The 19,672-nt window shown below is 40.7% G+C and overlaps 1 protein-coding gene across 2 annotated transcripts in view; it reads left to right on the forward strand.

Moving 5' to 3' along the window:
* Window positions 1–446: 446 nt before the first annotated feature.
* Window positions 447–19,672, forward strand: part of LOC131050105 (uncharacterized) — a 66,306-nt gene continuing 47,080 nt past the window's right edge. Inside the window, exon 1 of one of the 2 annotated variants that reach the window (XM_057984256.2) lies at window positions 447–879. In XM_057984256.2, coding sequence (XP_057840239.2) covers window positions 748–879 — 132 coding nt within the window. In that variant the 5' untranslated portion in view covers window positions 447–747. The remainder of the gene's footprint in view (window positions 880–19,672) is intronic. The other variant, XM_057984255.2, reaches the window with a different exon arrangement.

The raw sequence follows: 19,672 nt of genomic DNA on the forward strand, positions 1-19,672 counted from the left end.
AGGGAGTCATGTCTCATGGCCAACGATTAGGAAAACCCTACAATTAAAATGATCCCAAACTACATGTAATTTTCTTTTCTTGAAACCCTCGTCCAAAACATGAAAATTCAATTTAATTCAATGTAATTCAATTCAAGGCAACCATTTGCAGTTATAGAAGTGATATAATGACAATAATTGAAAACTGACATTATACAAAACTTGTATTATTAAAATTAAAAAAATTAAAAGCAAATAGTTATAGACAAACGTCAATTTTATAAGAGAATTTTTATTTATGAACATTCTTCAATTCGTTATATGAAAATAATACACCTCTCTACATAATTAGAAGTAGTAATATACTAATAATTATTAGGGATATAGGTAATGAGTAGAACCGGACTGCGGTTTTAGAACCGGAATAGACGCGTCCCTCAAAGGTATCGTGAATATTTTTCAATTTTTAGTTTGGATGAATGCCATCGCTTCTTTTTCAGCCAGCGGTTGTTTAGACTCTTTTGTACGTCTTACACATTAAATTTTGCCATTTCTAACCCTTAGATCTCACTCCACGGTCCTGGCAAATATCTTTAATAGTTCCAAGAAAAAAACGATACAGCACGGTATTAAATGCCATGCCAAGTGAATAATGATACGTCCACAGAGCATGATATGGTAGCTCCTTGTTTCTAGGGATCAGATAGCTAGCAGATTAATTGCAAGAAAACATACCATTGTGGTGTACAAAGGACCCGATCCGGCGACATGGCAGATTCATCTTCAGCCAACGAGGGACCTGCCCCTGCCCCGTCCAAAGGATGGGGAGGATGGGGTTTCTCCGTCCTGTCAGAGCTCCAAAAGGCTGCAGCCCAGGCAGCCGACGAAATTTCTCGTAATGTAATTTTTTCGCTGCCTTTAATTTTTTCCCTTAATTTTATCCAATGTTTTTGTTTGGAATCAGGGTATTTGAATTAAACTAGCATTGGTATATAACTTTGCCTAGGTTTAAATAATGTTGAAATTTCAACCAAATCGTGCATGAATATTCCCATGACCTACAATTAGATTAAATCCGGCGAACTTTGAATGTTGAGTTAGCATTGCTATTGAACTTTCTGTAGCTTTAAATACTGTGATACATCAATCAAATCGTGCTTATTGAACTATCTCTAGCTTTAAATCTGGTGAACTTTGTAGCCTGAGCAATAGCGTCACGGTCTATGCCGAGGAATGACAGCCAGTCTCGAGATAAGCCGAGGAATGACTGCAAGTCTCGAGATATTTAAATTTTTAAGGACCCTTGATCTAACTTTGTTCGAACTAGAAAAAATAATAAGGAAATTAGGTAAACATGATCACTTTGCCTTTTTTTTTCCCTTGCATTCCATAAGATTGACATTGAAACAGTGCCCGGATCATTTGCCGATTGGGAATGTGCAAACTGAAAATGAGTGCTAGTGGCTGCTAATTATTAAATTGGATGGCGTAATGAGCTTTTTTTTTCAATTAGTTAATCTGTGAAAAATTTCACTGAAAATAGTCCAAAATAGAATTTTCTCATGAAAACATTCTACTGTTGTTTGAAAAACAGAATAAAAAAATTATTTTCGAAAGCTTGTTTGGAACAAGAGAAGTAAATATTACATGGTACTATTTATATTTACACTACCTATTAATGTTCCTTAAATATTTTTTCCATGGTTCTAAAAATTATAGGAAGTCGCTACACTTGCGAGTAATCATTAGCCAGAAATGACTAGTAGATTTGCGTGATCACTAGTTTGTACCAAATACACGTCAGCCAGTATAAATTGTTTTTCCTTTTTAAAATTTATTTTTCTTTCCTATGAATTTGGATGAGTTTTCAACAATTTTCCTATTTTATTTATACTCTTTTTAATAATTTTTTTTTGTGTGAATTAAATTTAATTTATGAATTTGCATATATTTTTAGTTGCCCCCTTCTTTTGAAGGTTTTTGCTCAGTCCTCAGTTGGAGCTGAACAAATTTTTTGACCGCCGAGCTTTTTCTTAGTCTTGAGTCAGATTTAAAATTTGTGGTCTGCCAGAGTTTTTCCTGAGTCCATGTTTAAAGGCTATGTTTTTTTCAAGTAATTTTATTTAGTTGAGATAGTTCATCCTTCGTTTTACTATGAACTGAGCCCACTTGAGCTGGCAATATGGGAGTAACAGGTCAACAGAGAGCTGTAAAAATATCATTAGTGATGCCATTGCATTCTGTTTACAAAAGAGTAAAGACGTATTTTTTCAATGACATATATAATGATCCAATCTAGGCAAGGTGTTCAATGGAAGACTGCCTAACCTAGTGGCCTAAACATTTCAAAGATAATATTCAAACACCAGAGAGAAACTATAACAAATCACTTGTGCTTATATGGTAATCTGCCTTCAAAGTTTTATAGACATGCTGAGAAAACCCTAAATTGTAACAGAATACAGAAAATTGGCATAAAATTGGTCTTCATGCAAATATGGATGATATACTCCTCCTTTTGGTTATACTCCGTTTTTCCTCATTTTTCCATCTCTGTGCTCCAGATGGTCATCTTCTTCTTTTCTTGGCCTACCCTGACATTTCACCTTTTTCTCGCCTGAATATTCCCTTCTACCTCTGATTTGGATATAGGACACGTTTCAGATCAAGAATGACTTGCCTGTGTTTCTTTTTCCTCATCCTTGAGTCTGCAGGTATTTTGGGGGTCAATTCTTTGGCCCTAAATGCCACATCACAATTTGGGACAATAAATTCAATCATTAACTCTGCTTGGCCAACTACTATAACACCTCTTTGTTCTTGTTGGACCATTTGATCTAAATGTGCCGCTGTTTAAATCTCTTGATCTTTTTTTGCCTAATTATGGGCAAAATCATGATGAAGCTTTAACGATTGCCATGTATTTGACAAAATGCTTGTAGGGAAATAATTTCAAGAAAATTGTGTGTCCCGTTTTGATAGTTAGAGGCTTAAAAGAAGCCGAGTTGAATAGAAGACAATGCTAGGTGTCCTCTAGGATACACATCACTACATGCTTTTCCATGCTTCAGTTCTTTTGTGTGTTTTGGTGAAGTTACACGCTTCATCTACTTGAGCAATATGATTCCTAGCACCACTTATGTGCTTTTGAGCACTCAAATGCTCAATGAGTTGATTCTTCATGTCTATAAGCACATGAATCCTCTACCTCTTCCTCTACCATTGTAGTCTCTTCCTATCTAAGATACCGGTCTTGGTACTGGTTTGGGTTTGGGTTCATTCAAAAAAAATTGAGGTTGGGTTTGTTTTGGGTTTGTCCATATGTACATGTAATATTAATATATATTTAAATAATATGTATAAATATGTTATATTAATATACAAATAATATATGTTAATATTAATATAATTTACCTCAGTTTTAAATAAAATTGAGATTTCTGTTTGTGAACATACCAATGCAAAGGTGGTGGACAGAAACATCCATACATTTGCATCTTGGGACAATTGAGTATCAAAAGTATGGCCACACTTAATTCCCCCGATGGGAGACACAATAATGAATCGAAATGACCAAAGGGATGCCAGGTGGTGTCTTCCCCCAAGTGGCCGTTTAAAGTTAAACTTTGACGGTGTAGTGCGGGGCAATCTTTAATGTCCCCTAATTAGTTATACTTTAAATTAGCCTAAATTTACCCAAATCTAAAATAGGTAATTAAGTTTATGGGAGTACCTTCGTATGCTGTTTTCCTGCAACACAAAATTAGAGAACATATATGAAGTAATACTTAGAAACTGAAATATATGCTAATGAATTAGACTGAGTGATATAAACTTTTAATGTATTAAGTACCATTAGTATCATATTTGGTACATAAAATCAGATTGTAGGTTAGTTGCCATTCTTTATTATCCAATTTCTTTAGCGTATTAGGGTAGGCTAGTTGGATAGGGTGTCCAAGAGACCCTCCACCTTAGGCCCAAGACTGGATGCTACATCCCTCTTGGCTCCATGCGGCAGGTGTTAAGCATCCATCATGGAGTGGCGTACCCAGTGAGGTGTCCTATCGCCGTTCCCCCTCATCACAACCACCTCCTCTCTTAAGCCCAAGAGCAGATGCTTCATCCCTCTTGGCTCCATGTGGCAGGGGTTAGGCATCCACTATGGAGTGGTGTACCTAAGAGGGTCCCACGTACATTAAGCAATGAGTTTACAATTTATAAGTCTTGTAGGGGTTACAAGCTCCCTTAGTTTAACATTATTATACCATCATATTGATCATAATAGATCACACAATATGAGTCAGAAATGAGCAGATTGAAGAATACATGCAGTGAATGATCATGACAATGATCTTCTATCAATAATAGTATGCAGAGAAAATTATCAAAAATATGCACAGAACTTCATACCAGAATATAGTCTTATCTTAACAATAGTTGCAGATTCAATCTCTTTATTATGTTCACCTCTTCCAGCATTGTTCAATGCCTTTCCTTTGAGTGGTTGTTATGCTGTATATAAACCCTCGATTTGCATGGAAAGTTATGTCTTTCCAAACAGTCACTATCCTTGCAAAGGTGGTGACTCCTCATATCATCTCTTTTGCCTTAACTAATTAACCTACTGCTGATTATCACACCTGATCAAGGATTATTAATAATGCTTGTTAATGTATACACAAGTCTTATCGTTTCATCAATCCATTTGCTAAGATGCTAATGCTGCATTGACGTATAATAAGATCTCCGCCTGGATGGTATCGCTGCTCTGCAATAATTAAATGCACCTTTTTGTATAGTGCTTGTTGTTTTTAGATCATCCTATGCATCAGCCTTATATATGCCTTTGTTTGAGTATGGAGATGGTCTATAACTTCATAACAGTTCTGATCTGATCTGATCGATGGTGTTCTCACTGGATGCTTTGATTCCTTTCCTTTATATCTCTCAATGAGAGGGAGGGGTCACCTCTCTTCATCATGTATGTCCTTTGGCAAAAGACACACCCTTTCATCATTAGCACCCTTTGAAAGAGTGCAACTCTTCATTATTTCTGCCCTTTGAAAGGGACACAACCTTTCACAATCAGATCTGCACTTCTTATTTAAGTCAGTTCTGCACGTCTGATTCCCCAAATTATCTCCTCTCAAATGAGGCTCTCTTCTCCCTTCTATACCTCATATTTGGGAGAGTCACAGCTTAGCATTAATCATGCCTTTCGTCCATTCATTAATTTAATTAATTTTTAATTTTATTTAATTATATTCTTTTATATTTTCATTTTAATTTTATTTTTGTTCTTTTAAATTTTAATTTTATTATTAATGTTTACCATTAAATTCTATTTCAAAGTGGGGACATGATGCAATCCAGGCCTGTTTGGAGCAGGGTTCATAATAAGGAATGACAGGGAGATATTGGTCTGGGGCGGGTTTGTTAAACTAGCCAATGACACCAACAACAATGCTGAGTATGCTGTCTTGATGAATGGTCTTAAACTATGTAAAGAGAAAGGGCTGAAGGACATAGACATCGAGGGCGATTCCATAAACGTTCTTCATGCCATAACCACTGGTAAGACACCGAGTTGGAAATTGAGGATGTGGCTTGATGGCATACAGGTAATATTGTTTGATATGGGAGAGTACACTATAAGACACATATATAAAGAGGCAATTATGGAAGCAAATTTTCTATCCAAACACACTATTGACCAAGAGCAGGAGTCAATCACATGTAGTGATCCGAAGGCTTGGATAGGACTGAGTGGCACAGATGGACAAATTGAATAGACAACCAAGCAAAAAATCTTTGATGTCTTTGAGCACAAGGAGGGAATGAAAGATTGTGGCAATCCTCATCGTCTTTAAGTCTGAATTGGAACGACTCATTGGCGGCAATATGTCGAGTCCCTTGGTTATAAAACACCATCCTCAATGGTGGAAGACACACAACTTGGTTTGTTCACAGATACAAACATGGCAAGTTTTTTTTCAGACAGTATGGATGAGAAGGAGATAATCATAATACCCGAGTGCGAGTGCAGTTGTGAGCGAGCGCCAAGTGCGGATCAACATAAGGAGGTGTTTGCAATAAGTGGTGATGTAGAGGAAGATGTGGTGCATAAGATCATTTCACACACATAACGTTGTTCTACTGGAGTGTTTTGTGTATAATGTTGCCTGTACCATCGGAGACCACGAGGTCACAGAGAGAGCAATGAACCTATTGGTGGCTCCACATCTTAGGGCTCTTGTTGTCAAGGCATTGAAGAAGCTCAGGTCAAATGTGTTCAAAGGGTTTGTAGCGAATGCATTCAAGATCGAGGAGATAATCAAGAACAAAGACATGGCTGACACCATTTTGGCCATTGGGGATGGTTTGAGCAGGAACAATTTGGAAATGTATGAATATATGATGAATGGAAATGGGAGCTTGTTCCTTGATGTGCAACTGGAGAGAGCCCAAGTGGTCATTGAGGCCATTAGGACCTTGGTTTTCTCTCTTTACTGCTGATTTCATGTATCTTTTTTTTATGTTTAATATTATCGGTGCTACCCCCTAGGTACCAATTTGCCAAAAATAAAAATAAAAATAAAAATATTAATATAATATAATTTTTATTAATATTTACAATCATATTAATTTATTTAAGAAATAATTAACATGAATTATTAATATCTTTAATTAATATTCATCATATTCTTGCCCTAGTTCGTTTTAGTAAAGTTACAAGTGATTCTTCAAAATTATTATTAAACTTACTATATAGCTAAAATAAAATATAAAATTGTTCCGTTAGGGTTCTCTAGAAAAAAAATGATAATGGAATGAACTAGTAGCGTTCCTGATGTTCTAGATGTGATGAGGTCACACGATTCACATTTAAACAAAACAATTAGACATAAAACCCAATTGTTACCAGTTAGTTTAGGCATGTCATGAGAAGGGCACACAATTCACATTTGTAGGATGTTACCAGAAACACAGGGTTTTAGAATTTTTTTAAATGTGATTTGTGTAGGGTTTTAAAAGAACTCACAATTTTCTCGCTAGGTTTGTTATAGTTTCAACAAAGAGGAACCAACATTCATTTGGGCTCACCATTATAGAATCCCTTGTGAATTGGTCCTAAATCCAAACTAGGTATGAACTGACCTCGAATCTAGTTATGGCAGGGGGTGAACCGGTAACATAGCTTCCTATTGATGGATATTCTCTTTTCATGTTTGGACTAGAAGTGTTGTTTTGAGAAGAGCTCACTTCTCCTTCATATGTTTCTTGCCCTCTAATGCTACTTTTCTCTTCCCCTAGAGAACCTTCCTCTTTCTCTTGAATTATTATGTTGTCCACTAGACACTTTCTCTTCTGTTTTCAAAGTAAATTGGTATATTACCTCCTCATAATCAACTCTTAGAATGGCTGTCTTGTCTTGAATATTGAGTCTCACTCTATTCATAGATTTGGATACCTTCTCTCTATCCCTTAAATGGTGTCTTGATTTAATCACAACCTTGTAGAATTCCTCTATTTAGTTTGTCACACTCATTTCCTTTTGTCTAAGGCTTTAGAGCTTCTTTGCTGGCTCTAGTTATTTCCAAGATGAAAATTTTCCTTTATCCTTGCAACCATCTAGTTCTACCAAGCGATTCTCGCTTCCTTAGTCATCACTCTTTCTCTCTTCAACTCTTTTCACCAAAGGGTTGCATGACCCCTTGAGTTTGGTTTGGGCCATCTTCATCCTTTGAGGATCTTGGATATTTCCATACTTGAAATATTCTTCCAACTCACTAATCTAGTCAATTAGTTCTAAATTCAATGCATTAGAAAAGTTAGGGTCTCCCATCTTGGTCCTTTTACTAATCTTCATTTATCCCCTTGGAATTGGTCTTCTCCTTCATCTAGAGGTTGCACTTGTTTCCTCTCGTTTATTTTGTCTTCATGATTATCATCTCTTCCGTCATTCTCAATATTTTTTTTTGTGGTCAACTACTAGAGCAACTATCTTATTTTGAAGCTCATTGTGGAGTTGCTCGAACATCTCCTCCACTCTATTGCAAAATCCATACAAGACACTTCGCACTACATATTTGCTTAGAAAACTAAGCACTCTGTAATGCTATTCAATGTTTTCTTCTCCTAGCTGTTTGTAATTGTAGGAATCTCATACTTGCAATAACTCTATTAGGATCTCACAATACACATTCTAGCGAAAAAGCCTTGTTTTGATACTATTTGATGCAATCTAGGCAAGCTGGTCCAATGAAAGATTGCCCAACCTAATAGCTTTAGCATTACTTAAACAACATTCAAACACTGGACAAAAATAAGAACAAAATCATGATTGTTAATATGGTAATCTACCTTCAAAGTCTTACAAACATGCCTAAAACCCCTAAACAATAATTGAATAAAGAAAAATGGCATAGGGCTATCCTACTTCTAAGGATGGATGATATTCTTCTCTATATAGTTATTTGTTTTTCCCTTATTTCCCACATCCCTCTTTTCTAGATTGTCAACGTCTTCTTTTTCTTGATCTATCTTGGTTTTGCCTTTTCTTGCTTTTATTTTCTCGTCTGCTCACAATTTAGGACACATTTCAGGTAGAGAAGTACCTTCTTGTGATTCTCTTACCATGTCCTCAAGTATGTAGGTAGGTATTTTTAGGGTTGATTCAATGGCCCTAAATGCCATATCACGATTTGGGAGAATGAATTCAATCACGAATTTTGCTTGGCCGCCTACTATAATGGCTTTGTGTTCTTGCTTCACTATTTTATCCAAGACGTGCTGCCATTTAAAATTTTCCATCAGCTTCCTAATTTTGAGAAAAATCATGATGAAGCTTTAACAATAACTAATTGTTTGATGAAATGCTTGTAATATTATAATACCAACCAAGAAAATTGTGCAACCTTTTTTGACCATTGGAGGCTTAAAAGAAGTCAATTTGAATTAAAGACAATGCCAAGTGCCAAGTGCCCTTTGGGATCCACATCATCAAAAATTATCTTTGCCAATGGTCTTTCATGTCTTGCTATTAAAGTTGCTCCAATTGCTACTGAAGTTAAAGTGTTGCTGAAGTGAACTTATGGTGTCACTAAAGTTGTATACACTACCATCGAAGATGATTGTGTTGGTGAAGTTGCTACAAGTTGTTAGTGAAGCGAGACAAGGTGTTGCGAAAGATGCACCATGTTTTTGTTGCAACCAAAGTTAGTTTGAACGGTCCTTTGATCTCTTTGATCCATCCAAACTTGCCATTTATTCAAAAACCTACACACAAAAACCACACTATTTCATAGCTGTTAGGGGTCAATATCACATGTTAGTTTGTAGTTGGGTTGGGTGATTATGTTTAAGGTTATGTTTATGTTTATGTTTGAGTCGCCGAGAGGTTCCCGTGGGGTAGATGGTAGTTAGTGACGGTTGGCAACTTGGCCAACCGTCGAGTCTATATATGATTCGGATGGAACCTCGGTAAGGATGGTATTGTACTGACATATTCTTGAGAATTCAATAAAGATATCATTCTTCTGGTATAGCTGTTTGTTATTGTTACTTATGCTTTGATATATGAATGTTCTGTTACATGAATAGTTGGTATGTGTGGGAAATCCTTGTTTTATCCGTGAGTTTACCAACCTCACATTAAGGACTAAACATTTTGGCACCATTGCCTGAACGAACTTGGAGATAACTATGGCAGCATGTGGAAGGAATTAATGGGCCGACCATTCAACTAACAATTAATTGTCGTGGATAGTGACACACACGAAGGAAGTACCGCGGAAGAGGCACGGGAGGATCAGTTGATGGCAAACTTGGTAGAGTTGTGGGACGTGTCGGTCACGTAGTACGTGCAGAGGGAGGCTCAGGAGAGAGCCGTCCCTGAAGGTACGGTACGTGGTGAACTCATTGTCATCCCTCTTGTCTTTGACCTGCTCGGAAGTATTCCAAGGTTACTCGCCAGAAATCTGATTGCACTTCAACACCAAAGGGAGGAAACTGCATGGGAACTCCGTCGACAACAAGTACTCCAAAGGTACGAAGAGCGGAACCGTAGGGAGGAAGAGGAGAGGGAGACAAGCCGATGCCGTACCTCTGGCACTTAATGCCCCTACGGCCAAACAAAGACAAACGTACCACTGCCACCGAAGGAGTAGACGAGGGAACTGTACGGAGATCTCTTCATATAAAAGAACAGGCTGAGCGGAGACGACGGCTAAGGGAAGTTGCTGACTCGAAGAGCCCTGAGAAACGTAGCAGAAGTCAGAGTCGTAGTCGGGAGAGACAAAGGTCGTGTACGTGGAAGGAGTTGGCGGAGGTCGCTAGGAACCTGCCACTTCCAGATGTAGCGGAGGAAGATCTTGCCGACCTAGCCCCACACTTGACGTCGAGTGAAAAATACTCTAGAGCCGAGTCGCAGAGCAACCCGTCAGAGTATTCTGAACAAGGAGAGGAGGTGGTACGAGACCTGCACGAAGAGGTCGCCAATATTTTTGAAGCAACATTATCCGGCATCAGGAATTTGTCCTTGTCAGAGGAAACCAAATAAGGAGGGTCAGATCCAGAAACCCCGGGAAGGAGGGACTATAGGAGCGAGGGTGACCAAAGCCCTGCGGACAGGGGTCCAACCAGGTCAAGAGCGTACGGTACCTTCCAGACACATAATACCTTCCAGGCATATAGTAACTTCCAAGCGCTACATAAAACCCTACAGACAAAAACAATGGTACACACCCCGGAGAAAGAAAAGCTTCCAAAATTCATGGGCGATGGGTCGGAGGATCCTGTACGACATTGTAAGACATGCGTGACCATTTGGGAGGTAAATGGCTAGGACGACCAGAATTACTGGTTGAAGGCATTTCCAGCCACTTTGTGAGGAGTAGCAATTGATTGGTATACAAACCTAGATGCCCAGTATAAAACGTCTTGGAACAATCTGAAGAAGGCTTTTCAAGAGGAGTTCAAACTCTTACGGGATGACAATGAAATTGTGGCCGAGATTTACAATACCAAGCAGGGAAAAAGTGAAAGTGTGCGGGCATATAATAGAAGGCTGAGGGAACTGCTCAACAAGATGGAGAACCGACCGACTAATGGCCTGAAGAAGAGATGGGTTGTTGAATGACTGGTATCGTCTCTCAGACGGAAGATGAAGGTGGTTCCTCCGCCCTCGTATGACGAAGCATACAACTGCGCGATGGATATTGAGAGTGAAAATAAGACATCTCGAGGGAAGCGCCGGGTGAGTGATGGTGATAGTACGGATGAAGATAGCGACGGGGAGTCCAAAACCGTGCAAGCACTCCAAAGGGATATGATGAGGATGATGAAAGAACTAAAGGTTGACAATGAAAGTGGCAAGGAAGGAAAGGAACTATGGTGCACCGATTGTAAGACAAAAGGGCACACTAAGGGGAGTTGCCCTCGAAAAAGCCTTCTGTGACATCTGCCAAGTAATGTGACATTCCATTAAGGAATGCCTGTACAACTTGAAAGCACGGAGCACACAAGTGCTCTACGCCCAACCTGACCAAGTCACACCGCTAGCGACACCTCCGAAGCCGACAACAAACTCTCCTGGAGGGTATCGAAACAACTGGCAGGGTAACAATAGGTCCAATAATAACACGCTGAGGAGTAGAATTCAATATGACACAAAGGGATGACCCATAATCCAATGTCGGAAATGCAACGAATGGGGTCACTTTGTGCGGGAATGTCAAAATGGAGATGACGCAGGAAGTTTGCTGTGCAAATGGTGCAGTCCGGGGAATCATGAGGACACATAGTGTCCAAAGCAAAAAGGGGTGAATATGTTGGAGGTAGAAGAACCAGGGGAAGGCGTACTGGCAATCACAAGATTGCAAAACAAGAAAGCCATGTATCCTGACCCTCGCACGGAGAAGGAAAGACTCTAGGAAGCCAGGGTAGATATTGAGCGGGCGATGGCAGAAGAACGGAGGGCCTTGTACCCGACTGCCAGTACCCCACTCCGGTTAGGACCGGAAAAAACTATCATTAAGCAGATGTTATAGACCACTATACCCGCACGGGTATCCGACCTTCTACAGACCATGCCATAGTTGAGGATGGCCCTGACAAATGCAGCCGATGACACTACCATCGACTAGGAACACCAAACGATGACAAAACCACATAGTATGGCTCCGGTGAAGGAACCTGGTACAGATGCCATGGAGCCTATGCTGCTCACGGTAAGCATTGGACGGAAACCTGTCGTGGTGGAGATGGACATAATGGGATAGAAGCTCACAAACACTATTGTGGATGGTGGGTTTGGAGTCAACGTGCTACCAGAAGAAACTTGGAGAGGTCTGGGCAAGCCTACCCTCTGGCCACCAACATTTCATCTCGTCGGTGCGGATCAGCACGATATCAAACCCCTCGGGGCTCTCATGGCACAAAAGGTGGTGATCGGGACACAACAATTCCTTCTGGACGTCGTAGTCATTCCACTGGAGAGAAGCGTACGACGCTCTCTTGGGAAGGGGATGGCTGATCATGGCTAGAGCCAATCATAACTGGAAGAAGAACACGCTCTCAATCGAGAGTGAAGGTCATAAGTATGTGATTGACTGGAGGAATCAGTCCGTCAGTGAAGAGCTTGCGTTGTCTGACTCCGACTCAGAGGACTCAAATAGATGGGAGTGGGGTTACGAAGGAGACAGAGGAGGGAGGGGACCCTATGAAGGAGTGCTGGAACTGGACGGATGCTCCGAAGATAGAACTAGTTCGTTGGCTGGACTCTTCCATTGGCAGATGGAGGACTACGAGGTCTTCCACCCGGAGTGCCACATGCTGCAAATATGCGAGATTGGGGAATCAAGTGGCGGTAAGGAAGAACAGTCATTTCCACCGGAGTATGGTAGGTACCAGGAGGGAATGGCACGGGTGGATGACACGCCAACCCACCAGTTTGAACAAGACAAACCCATCAAGTACGAGGAAAGGGGTATGGGAAAAGTTAATCTAGGCAAGGACGAGGACTCGCAGGTGATACTCGTAGGGGATGACTGGAACCCTGTACTGAAGGCGACGACTTTCAGGATATTTCTGGAATACAAGGACGTCTTTGCTTGGACCTACAAGGACTTGAAGGGGGTGCCATTGGAATTGTGCATACATCGCATAACCCTCATACCAGGAGCCCAACCCGTACGGAGGAGACCGTACAGGATGAACAAGAACTACACGGCCAAGGTGAATGAGGAAATCAACAAAATGTTGGAGGCTGGGATCATATTCAAAGTGGAAACTAGTGATTGGGTTTCCCCAATAGTCATTTCTCTCAAGAAGGAAGCTAATCAGATAAGGATATGCGTGGACTTCAGGTACCTAAACGCAGGGGCAATCAAAGATCCATTCCCAATCCCTATCACTGACAACATTCTGGAAGAAGTAGTCGAGCATGAGATATACACATTTTTGGATGGGTTTTCAGGATACAATTAGATAAGTATTGCAGAAGAAGATAAGCTAAAGACCACATTCGTGGTAGAGGAGGGGGTGTACGCCTACAATTGCATGCCCTTTGGGCTATGTAATGCACCGACAACCTTCTAGAGAATAATTTTACACATTTTTGACAAAATGTTCATGGGAAATTTCAGGGCATTCTTGGATGACTAGTTGATTTTCAATGATCAGGACACCCATCTAAAGGCACTTGGAGAATGTATGGAGAGGTGCCGAAAAGCTAGACGGGCTTTTAACCCAAAGAAGTGCAGGTTTATGGTACCGCAAGGGAAGCTTCTCGGCCACATTGTTTGTAAAGAAGGTCTGAAGACAGACCCAGATAAGATAGGAGTGATTGTCAACATGGAGAATCCAACGAATGTGATAGGGGTGAAGTCATTCTTGGCTGTTGTGACGTATTCACACATCGCCCCATTGTTGGGGACCCCTACTTTTTTCGCTTTGTGGGGTTTTGCTTTCTAGGTTTTAGAGTTTTGTCTGTTAGCTTTGCATTTTGAGTGTTGCCATGGGGATCACTAGGATGGCAGGCTCTGCTTGAGCTAGGGTGAGTCCACAGGGCCCCAGAATTGAGGTTTCTTTGAGAGTCTTCCTTAGGGCCTGATTTTGCTCTTGTTGCTAATTGTGTCTTGCTTGGTGAGTGAGTATCATCCTTGAAGGTCTGAGCTAGGTCAAGTTGGTGAGTGATGAAGTTTGGAATGTCATCCTGATCTTCAAATGCCCTGAAATTTGACTGTCTGGAATGTCTTCCTGATCCTAAAATTTGACTAAGTTTGGAAAATTGAAGAATCCTCCAAAAACTAGATTTTGCATTATATCTTTCTTCTTTCTTATACTTAAATGTTATATTCCATAAATGAATCCTGACGGAGAGATCAAAATGTCAAATTTCGCTCCTGACTTCATTTTCACATTTCTTCACTCCAAATAAGTGTTTTGCCTTCACAAATGCCTGGGAATGAGCTAGTTCATGACTTTGGGCAATGTAGAATGTCTTGGTCAATTATTTGGAGTGAAGAAATGTGAAAATGAAGTCAGGATTTGAGCCCAAGGATGATTTTCGCTCCTGACCCTTCCAAAGGGTCCAGAGCGAAATTCCAAGAAGACACCTATTCTTCACCTTGATTGCACTAAAAGTCTTGTTCCTTTGACATGTGGTGAAGGTTTTGATATGTTCTTGCCTAAGAAGTGTTTGAAAGCATTAAAGGATGAAGATTATGACCCAAGACATGAATTTCGCTCATGACCCTTCCAAAGGGTCCAGAGCGAAATCTACCTTTTCTCCACTTTACTCTTGATGTGATCAAGTTTTTTGACTTTTGAGGCGAAGTTGAGAAGGTTTTAATGTATATTTTCCTTGGAGAGGAGGTTTTAGACCTTGGGATGATGAAAATCAATCTAAAAAGAGAATTTTGCTCCTGACCCTTCCAAAGGGTCCAGAGCGAAATCTTCCATTTTGCCTTCCTTTGGCCTTAAAAACCTAGTTTGACCTTGCCTAGACCCAGTTGGATGATGGATTGTCTGGATTGCGATAGAAGGAAGTTGAATTGATCAAGTTTGGAGGAGAATGAGATGAAAGAAAGTGAGAAACTAGCCAAGAGTGAGGATTTCGCTCCTGACCCTTCCAAAGGGTCCAGAGTGAAAATCTACATAGAACTCATTTCCTTCTTTGTTTGACCAAATTTTGATATCCAAGGCATGTTGAAAGGAAGAATGGACATGTTGTTGCCTATGGGAATGTTTGAAAGCGATGAAAGGTAGAGATTTTGTCCTAGAAATGGAAATTCGCTCTTGATCCTCCCAAAGGGTCCAGGGCGAAATTTCACTAAAACCACCTTTTTCCCAATTTTATGCCAAGGCAATTGCAGACTAAAGTGAATTGAGATGGGAGGGGTCCTTAGGAGTGACTTCAAGTTGCTAGTGATCCATGAATTTGAATGAATTGAGCAAAACCAAGATTTTCGCTCTGACCCTTCCAAAGGGTCCAGAGCGAAAATTCTACAATCACCTATTTTCCTTGCAAAATCAAGTCAAACTTGGGTTTTTATAGCTTGGATGAGTGAGGAGGAGTGTTTTCTTGGCTTTTGAGGTTGATTCAAGTTGAAAAGATGGAGGAAGAAGCCTAAAACAAGATTTTTGCTCCTGACCCTTCCAAAGGGTCCAGAGCGAAAATCCTAAAAACCATCTTTTTCTCCAAAATTTGAGTGAAGTTAGGCCTAGACCTAGGTGAGAAAAGCTCTTTGGATTGCCTTGGAAAGATTTTGACTCAAAAAAAATATGTGAATTTTGAGCTAAAATTTGAATTTCGCTCCTGACCCTTCCAAAGGGTCTAGAGCAAAATTCTGGATAGGTCCTGTCCCAAGCTAGTTTTTTTGAGCGAATTTTCCTTTTTAGGCCTTATGAGGATCAAGCAAATGTTGTCAAGTTGAGAAGTGGATTCAAAATGAGGGAGTCTAGATGATTTGAAGTGAAGGAGATTGAAAATTAAGCCTAAAAGGTGAATTTCGCTCCTGACCCTTCCAAAGGGTCCAGAGCGAAATTCACAAAATGTCATGTTTTCCTCTAGGATGGTGTTGAGCCAAGTTAGTGATCAAGGTGGATTTGCCTTAGAAGAGATTGTGAGTGAAAGAAGGGTGAATTTTGACCTAAAAAGTGAATTTCGCTCTTGACCCTTATAATCACCTAATTTGCCCTTGGTAGAAGCTAAAAAGTTGAATCCCTAGGCTTTGTTGAACTAAAGCGAGCATGTGCTCACCTTTAAGAGGAATTTGGAGTAGAAAATAAGGCAATTGAGGCAAAATCAAGGAAATCGCTCCTGACCCTTCCAAAGGGTCCAGGGCGATATCCTTGGAAACTCCTATTTTCACCTTGTTTGGGCCAGGCGAAGAGCTAGTTGTGAGATAATGTTGAAAAGAGGTCTAAATTGGGCAAAATAGCAAATTTTGCTCCTAACCCTTCCAAAGGGTCCAAGGCAAAATTCTTATAGGGCCCGTCCCTGGGAAGGATTTTGAGCGAACTTTATTTTGAAGTCTTCTTGTTGATGATTTAAGGTGGAAAATGCTTTGTTGAAATGAACATGTCATATGTACTTAATCACCTTTTAGTTTATTTTGCAGATGGAAAAAACCAGATCAAGGACGACCTCTTCCAGTCTAGCATCATCAAGGACGACCAATTCCAGTCCATCATCGTCAAGGACGGTCCATAGGCAAAAGGGAAGACTCAAGGTGTTCAAGGAATTGCCAGCTACCTCCAGAACTTTCACTTTGCCACACTAAGGAACCACAAGATGACAATGAAAGGCGTTGCCAGCATTTCAAGGAAGGTACTCCATTCATCAAACACATCAAAGACAAAGGAGAATCAACCAAGGTCGGTACCAGGGTACGTTGAAGAAGCAGATAGTTTCATAAGAGTTAATTAAAGTTAGCTTCTCAACTTTATCAAATTGAACATCAACCAAGTTACAAATGTCAGACAAGGTGGCATCCCGGTCATCATTCTTCCAGTCGGATTGGTCCACCTCAGCATGACCAGATTCAATGTACCTGATTTACTGGAGGCGGCACAAACTTTGATGTACCTACCCCTGCTTCTTATTAGTCCTCACTCTTGGAATGTAATTTTCTAATTGGCTAAGGAAGTTTGTTGTAACAAACCCTAATTAGGGTTTCTATCTTGTAATCCTAGCCATTGATTCTAAATCAATCAGAGCCGTCTATTTGTAAAGGGTTTCTCTATATAAGCCCAAGCTCCTCATTTGTAAAGGTTAATAGTGGATAGTGGGTTAATAGTTGGTTAATAGAGAATAGATAATAGTGAATAGTCATAGAATAGGAAATAGTTAGAGTAGAGTAGAAAGAGAAGGCAAAGATTGTTGCCAAGATGTTGTAAAGGACTTGTAAACTTCATTGAAGAAATGGTGAATTCTATGGGTCGATTCAACAATTTGCATGGTCTCTATACTTCTCAAATTTGATTTCATGTTATTAGATGAGTGGAAGAAATGTGTATGATCGATGGTGAAATATGTATATCCATACTACTAGCAGTTTGTTGATTGCAGACTTGCCTTGTGTAGGCAACTGGAATCATTCAGCTTAAGCTTAACTTCAATTGTCGTTTCTTCATTGATATGCATCAGCCTGATGGTGTCCATGCTTGTAGCGGTGATCTGAACATCATAAAGCTTTCCTCAGAAGATCGCACTAACCTTGTGGAGATGGTCTTAGGATGTCAAAGCAAGACTTAGTTAGAATTTGATCAAAGGTCATTCATTGCTCTTACATTCTTAGTATTAGAAATAGGTCTTGTTTCAACCTTTCTCCTTTTTCCTTTTTTTTCAAAATCAACGGCCAGTAAAATCTCACGTTCCAGCAATATCCAAAGCAAATCAGACGTTCAGGTAGTCAAACGTAAGTCCCCTTGTGATTCCAGCAAATTCACATCATACCATGAGAAGCTTATCCACACGTAGAGAACCTACATACAAGAACCTTGGAGTTGCCTTGATTGATCCTTCGGTGAAATCTTCAGCAGTCAGGAAACTTTGTTCAAGAGAGGATAAGGTACCTTTAGGTATTTTATTCTGTGTTCGTATGTGTACAAAAGACACATCAACACTACCGGAGATTTATCAAAGGCTTTGCACAAGTCTCCTGGCCCCTAGATAAGCTAACAAGGAAGGGAGAGCCGTTCGTATGGGGTACGAAGCAGGAAGAAGCCTTCAAGGAATTGAAAGATCGATTGGTAAGTGCACCAATATTGGTGTACCCGGATTGGAATAAGGAGTTTCACGTACACGTCGATGCCTCCAACTTCACGATCGGTGCCACCCTCGCACTAGTAGGGACGCAAGGACTGGACCATTCTGTTTTCTTCGCTAGTCGACTTTTGTCTAAAGTTGAACGAAACTACAACACAACGAAGAGGGAGGCACTCAGGATGGTGTATGCGGTACAAAAGTTTTGCCACTCCCTGTTGGCTACTCCGTTCACGTTTTACGTGGACCATCAGGCACTAATGTATCTAGTAAATAAACCAATTATCCAGGGTTGAGTAAGTAGATGGCTACTACTCTCGCAAGAGTTTACCTTCACCATTATTGTGCGCCTAGGCAAGTCCCATGTGATAGCCGACCAACTATCAAGGATCGGATCAGGAGAATTGGCCGAAGGGGTGAACGAGGACTTCCTAGATGCACACTTGTTACAAATTGCAGTTCTACCATCGTGGTACGAGAAGATCGGCCAATACCTCTCTACTTCCACATTTCCAAGGGAGATGCCTCGGGGGAACGACGGAAGCTGGCACTGAAGAGTAAGACTTTCCAGCTAATCAATGGCCTATTATATAAGATGGGCCTCGACCAAATCCTGAGAAGATGTGTTATGGAGGAGGAAATTCCTAGTGTGTTGAAGGAAGCACATTACGGGTTGGCAGGCAGACACATGGGACTAGATGCAACTGCTAGGAAAGTACTTCTAGCCGGTTTGTGGTGGCCAACTCTACACACTGATGCTCGAGAGTGGGTGGTTGGGTGTGACACTTGCCAACGTGCAGGAAAACCACTCAAGCAGGACTTCATGCCCCTCTTTCCCTCACAACCACAGGAGCTATTTGAACGGTGGGGTCTGGACTTTGTAGGACCCTTGAAGCCGAGTAGCATGCACAGGTGCAAATATATTGTAGTAGCTACGGAATACCTCCACCAAGTGGGCAGAAGCGAGGGCCTTGCCAGATAACACGACTCTGAGTATGACACGATTCTTGTATGAACATATCGTCACGAGGTATGGGATACCCCTTCAAATCACCAGTGACAGGGGAGTGCACTTTGTCAACCAAGTAATCCGTACCATGACCCTAGAGTTCAAAATCTTTCACAATCTCTCTAGTCTGTACTACCCCCGAGCTAACGGACAGGCAGAAGCAATCAACAAGGTGTTGATGTGAATAATTTACAAATCGTGTTGGGTGGAGCAGGAAGACTGGGAGGAAAGGCTACCTGCCATACTGTGTGCCTATCGCACAACCTACAAGGTCACCACGGGGCATACCTTGTTCCAGCTCACGTATGGGCAGGAGGCAGTGGTACCGGTCAAGTACACCGTACCTAGCCTCCGGGTGGCAGTGGATAATAGACTTGGTGATGAAGAAAGCTTGAGTGCAAGGCTTGACA

Source organism: Cryptomeria japonica, chromosome 9 (assembly GCF_030272615.1).
Source record: "Cryptomeria japonica chromosome 9, Sugi_1.0, whole genome shotgun sequence".
Classification (NCBI taxonomy): domain Eukaryota; kingdom Viridiplantae; phylum Streptophyta; class Pinopsida; order Cupressales; family Cupressaceae; genus Cryptomeria; species Cryptomeria japonica.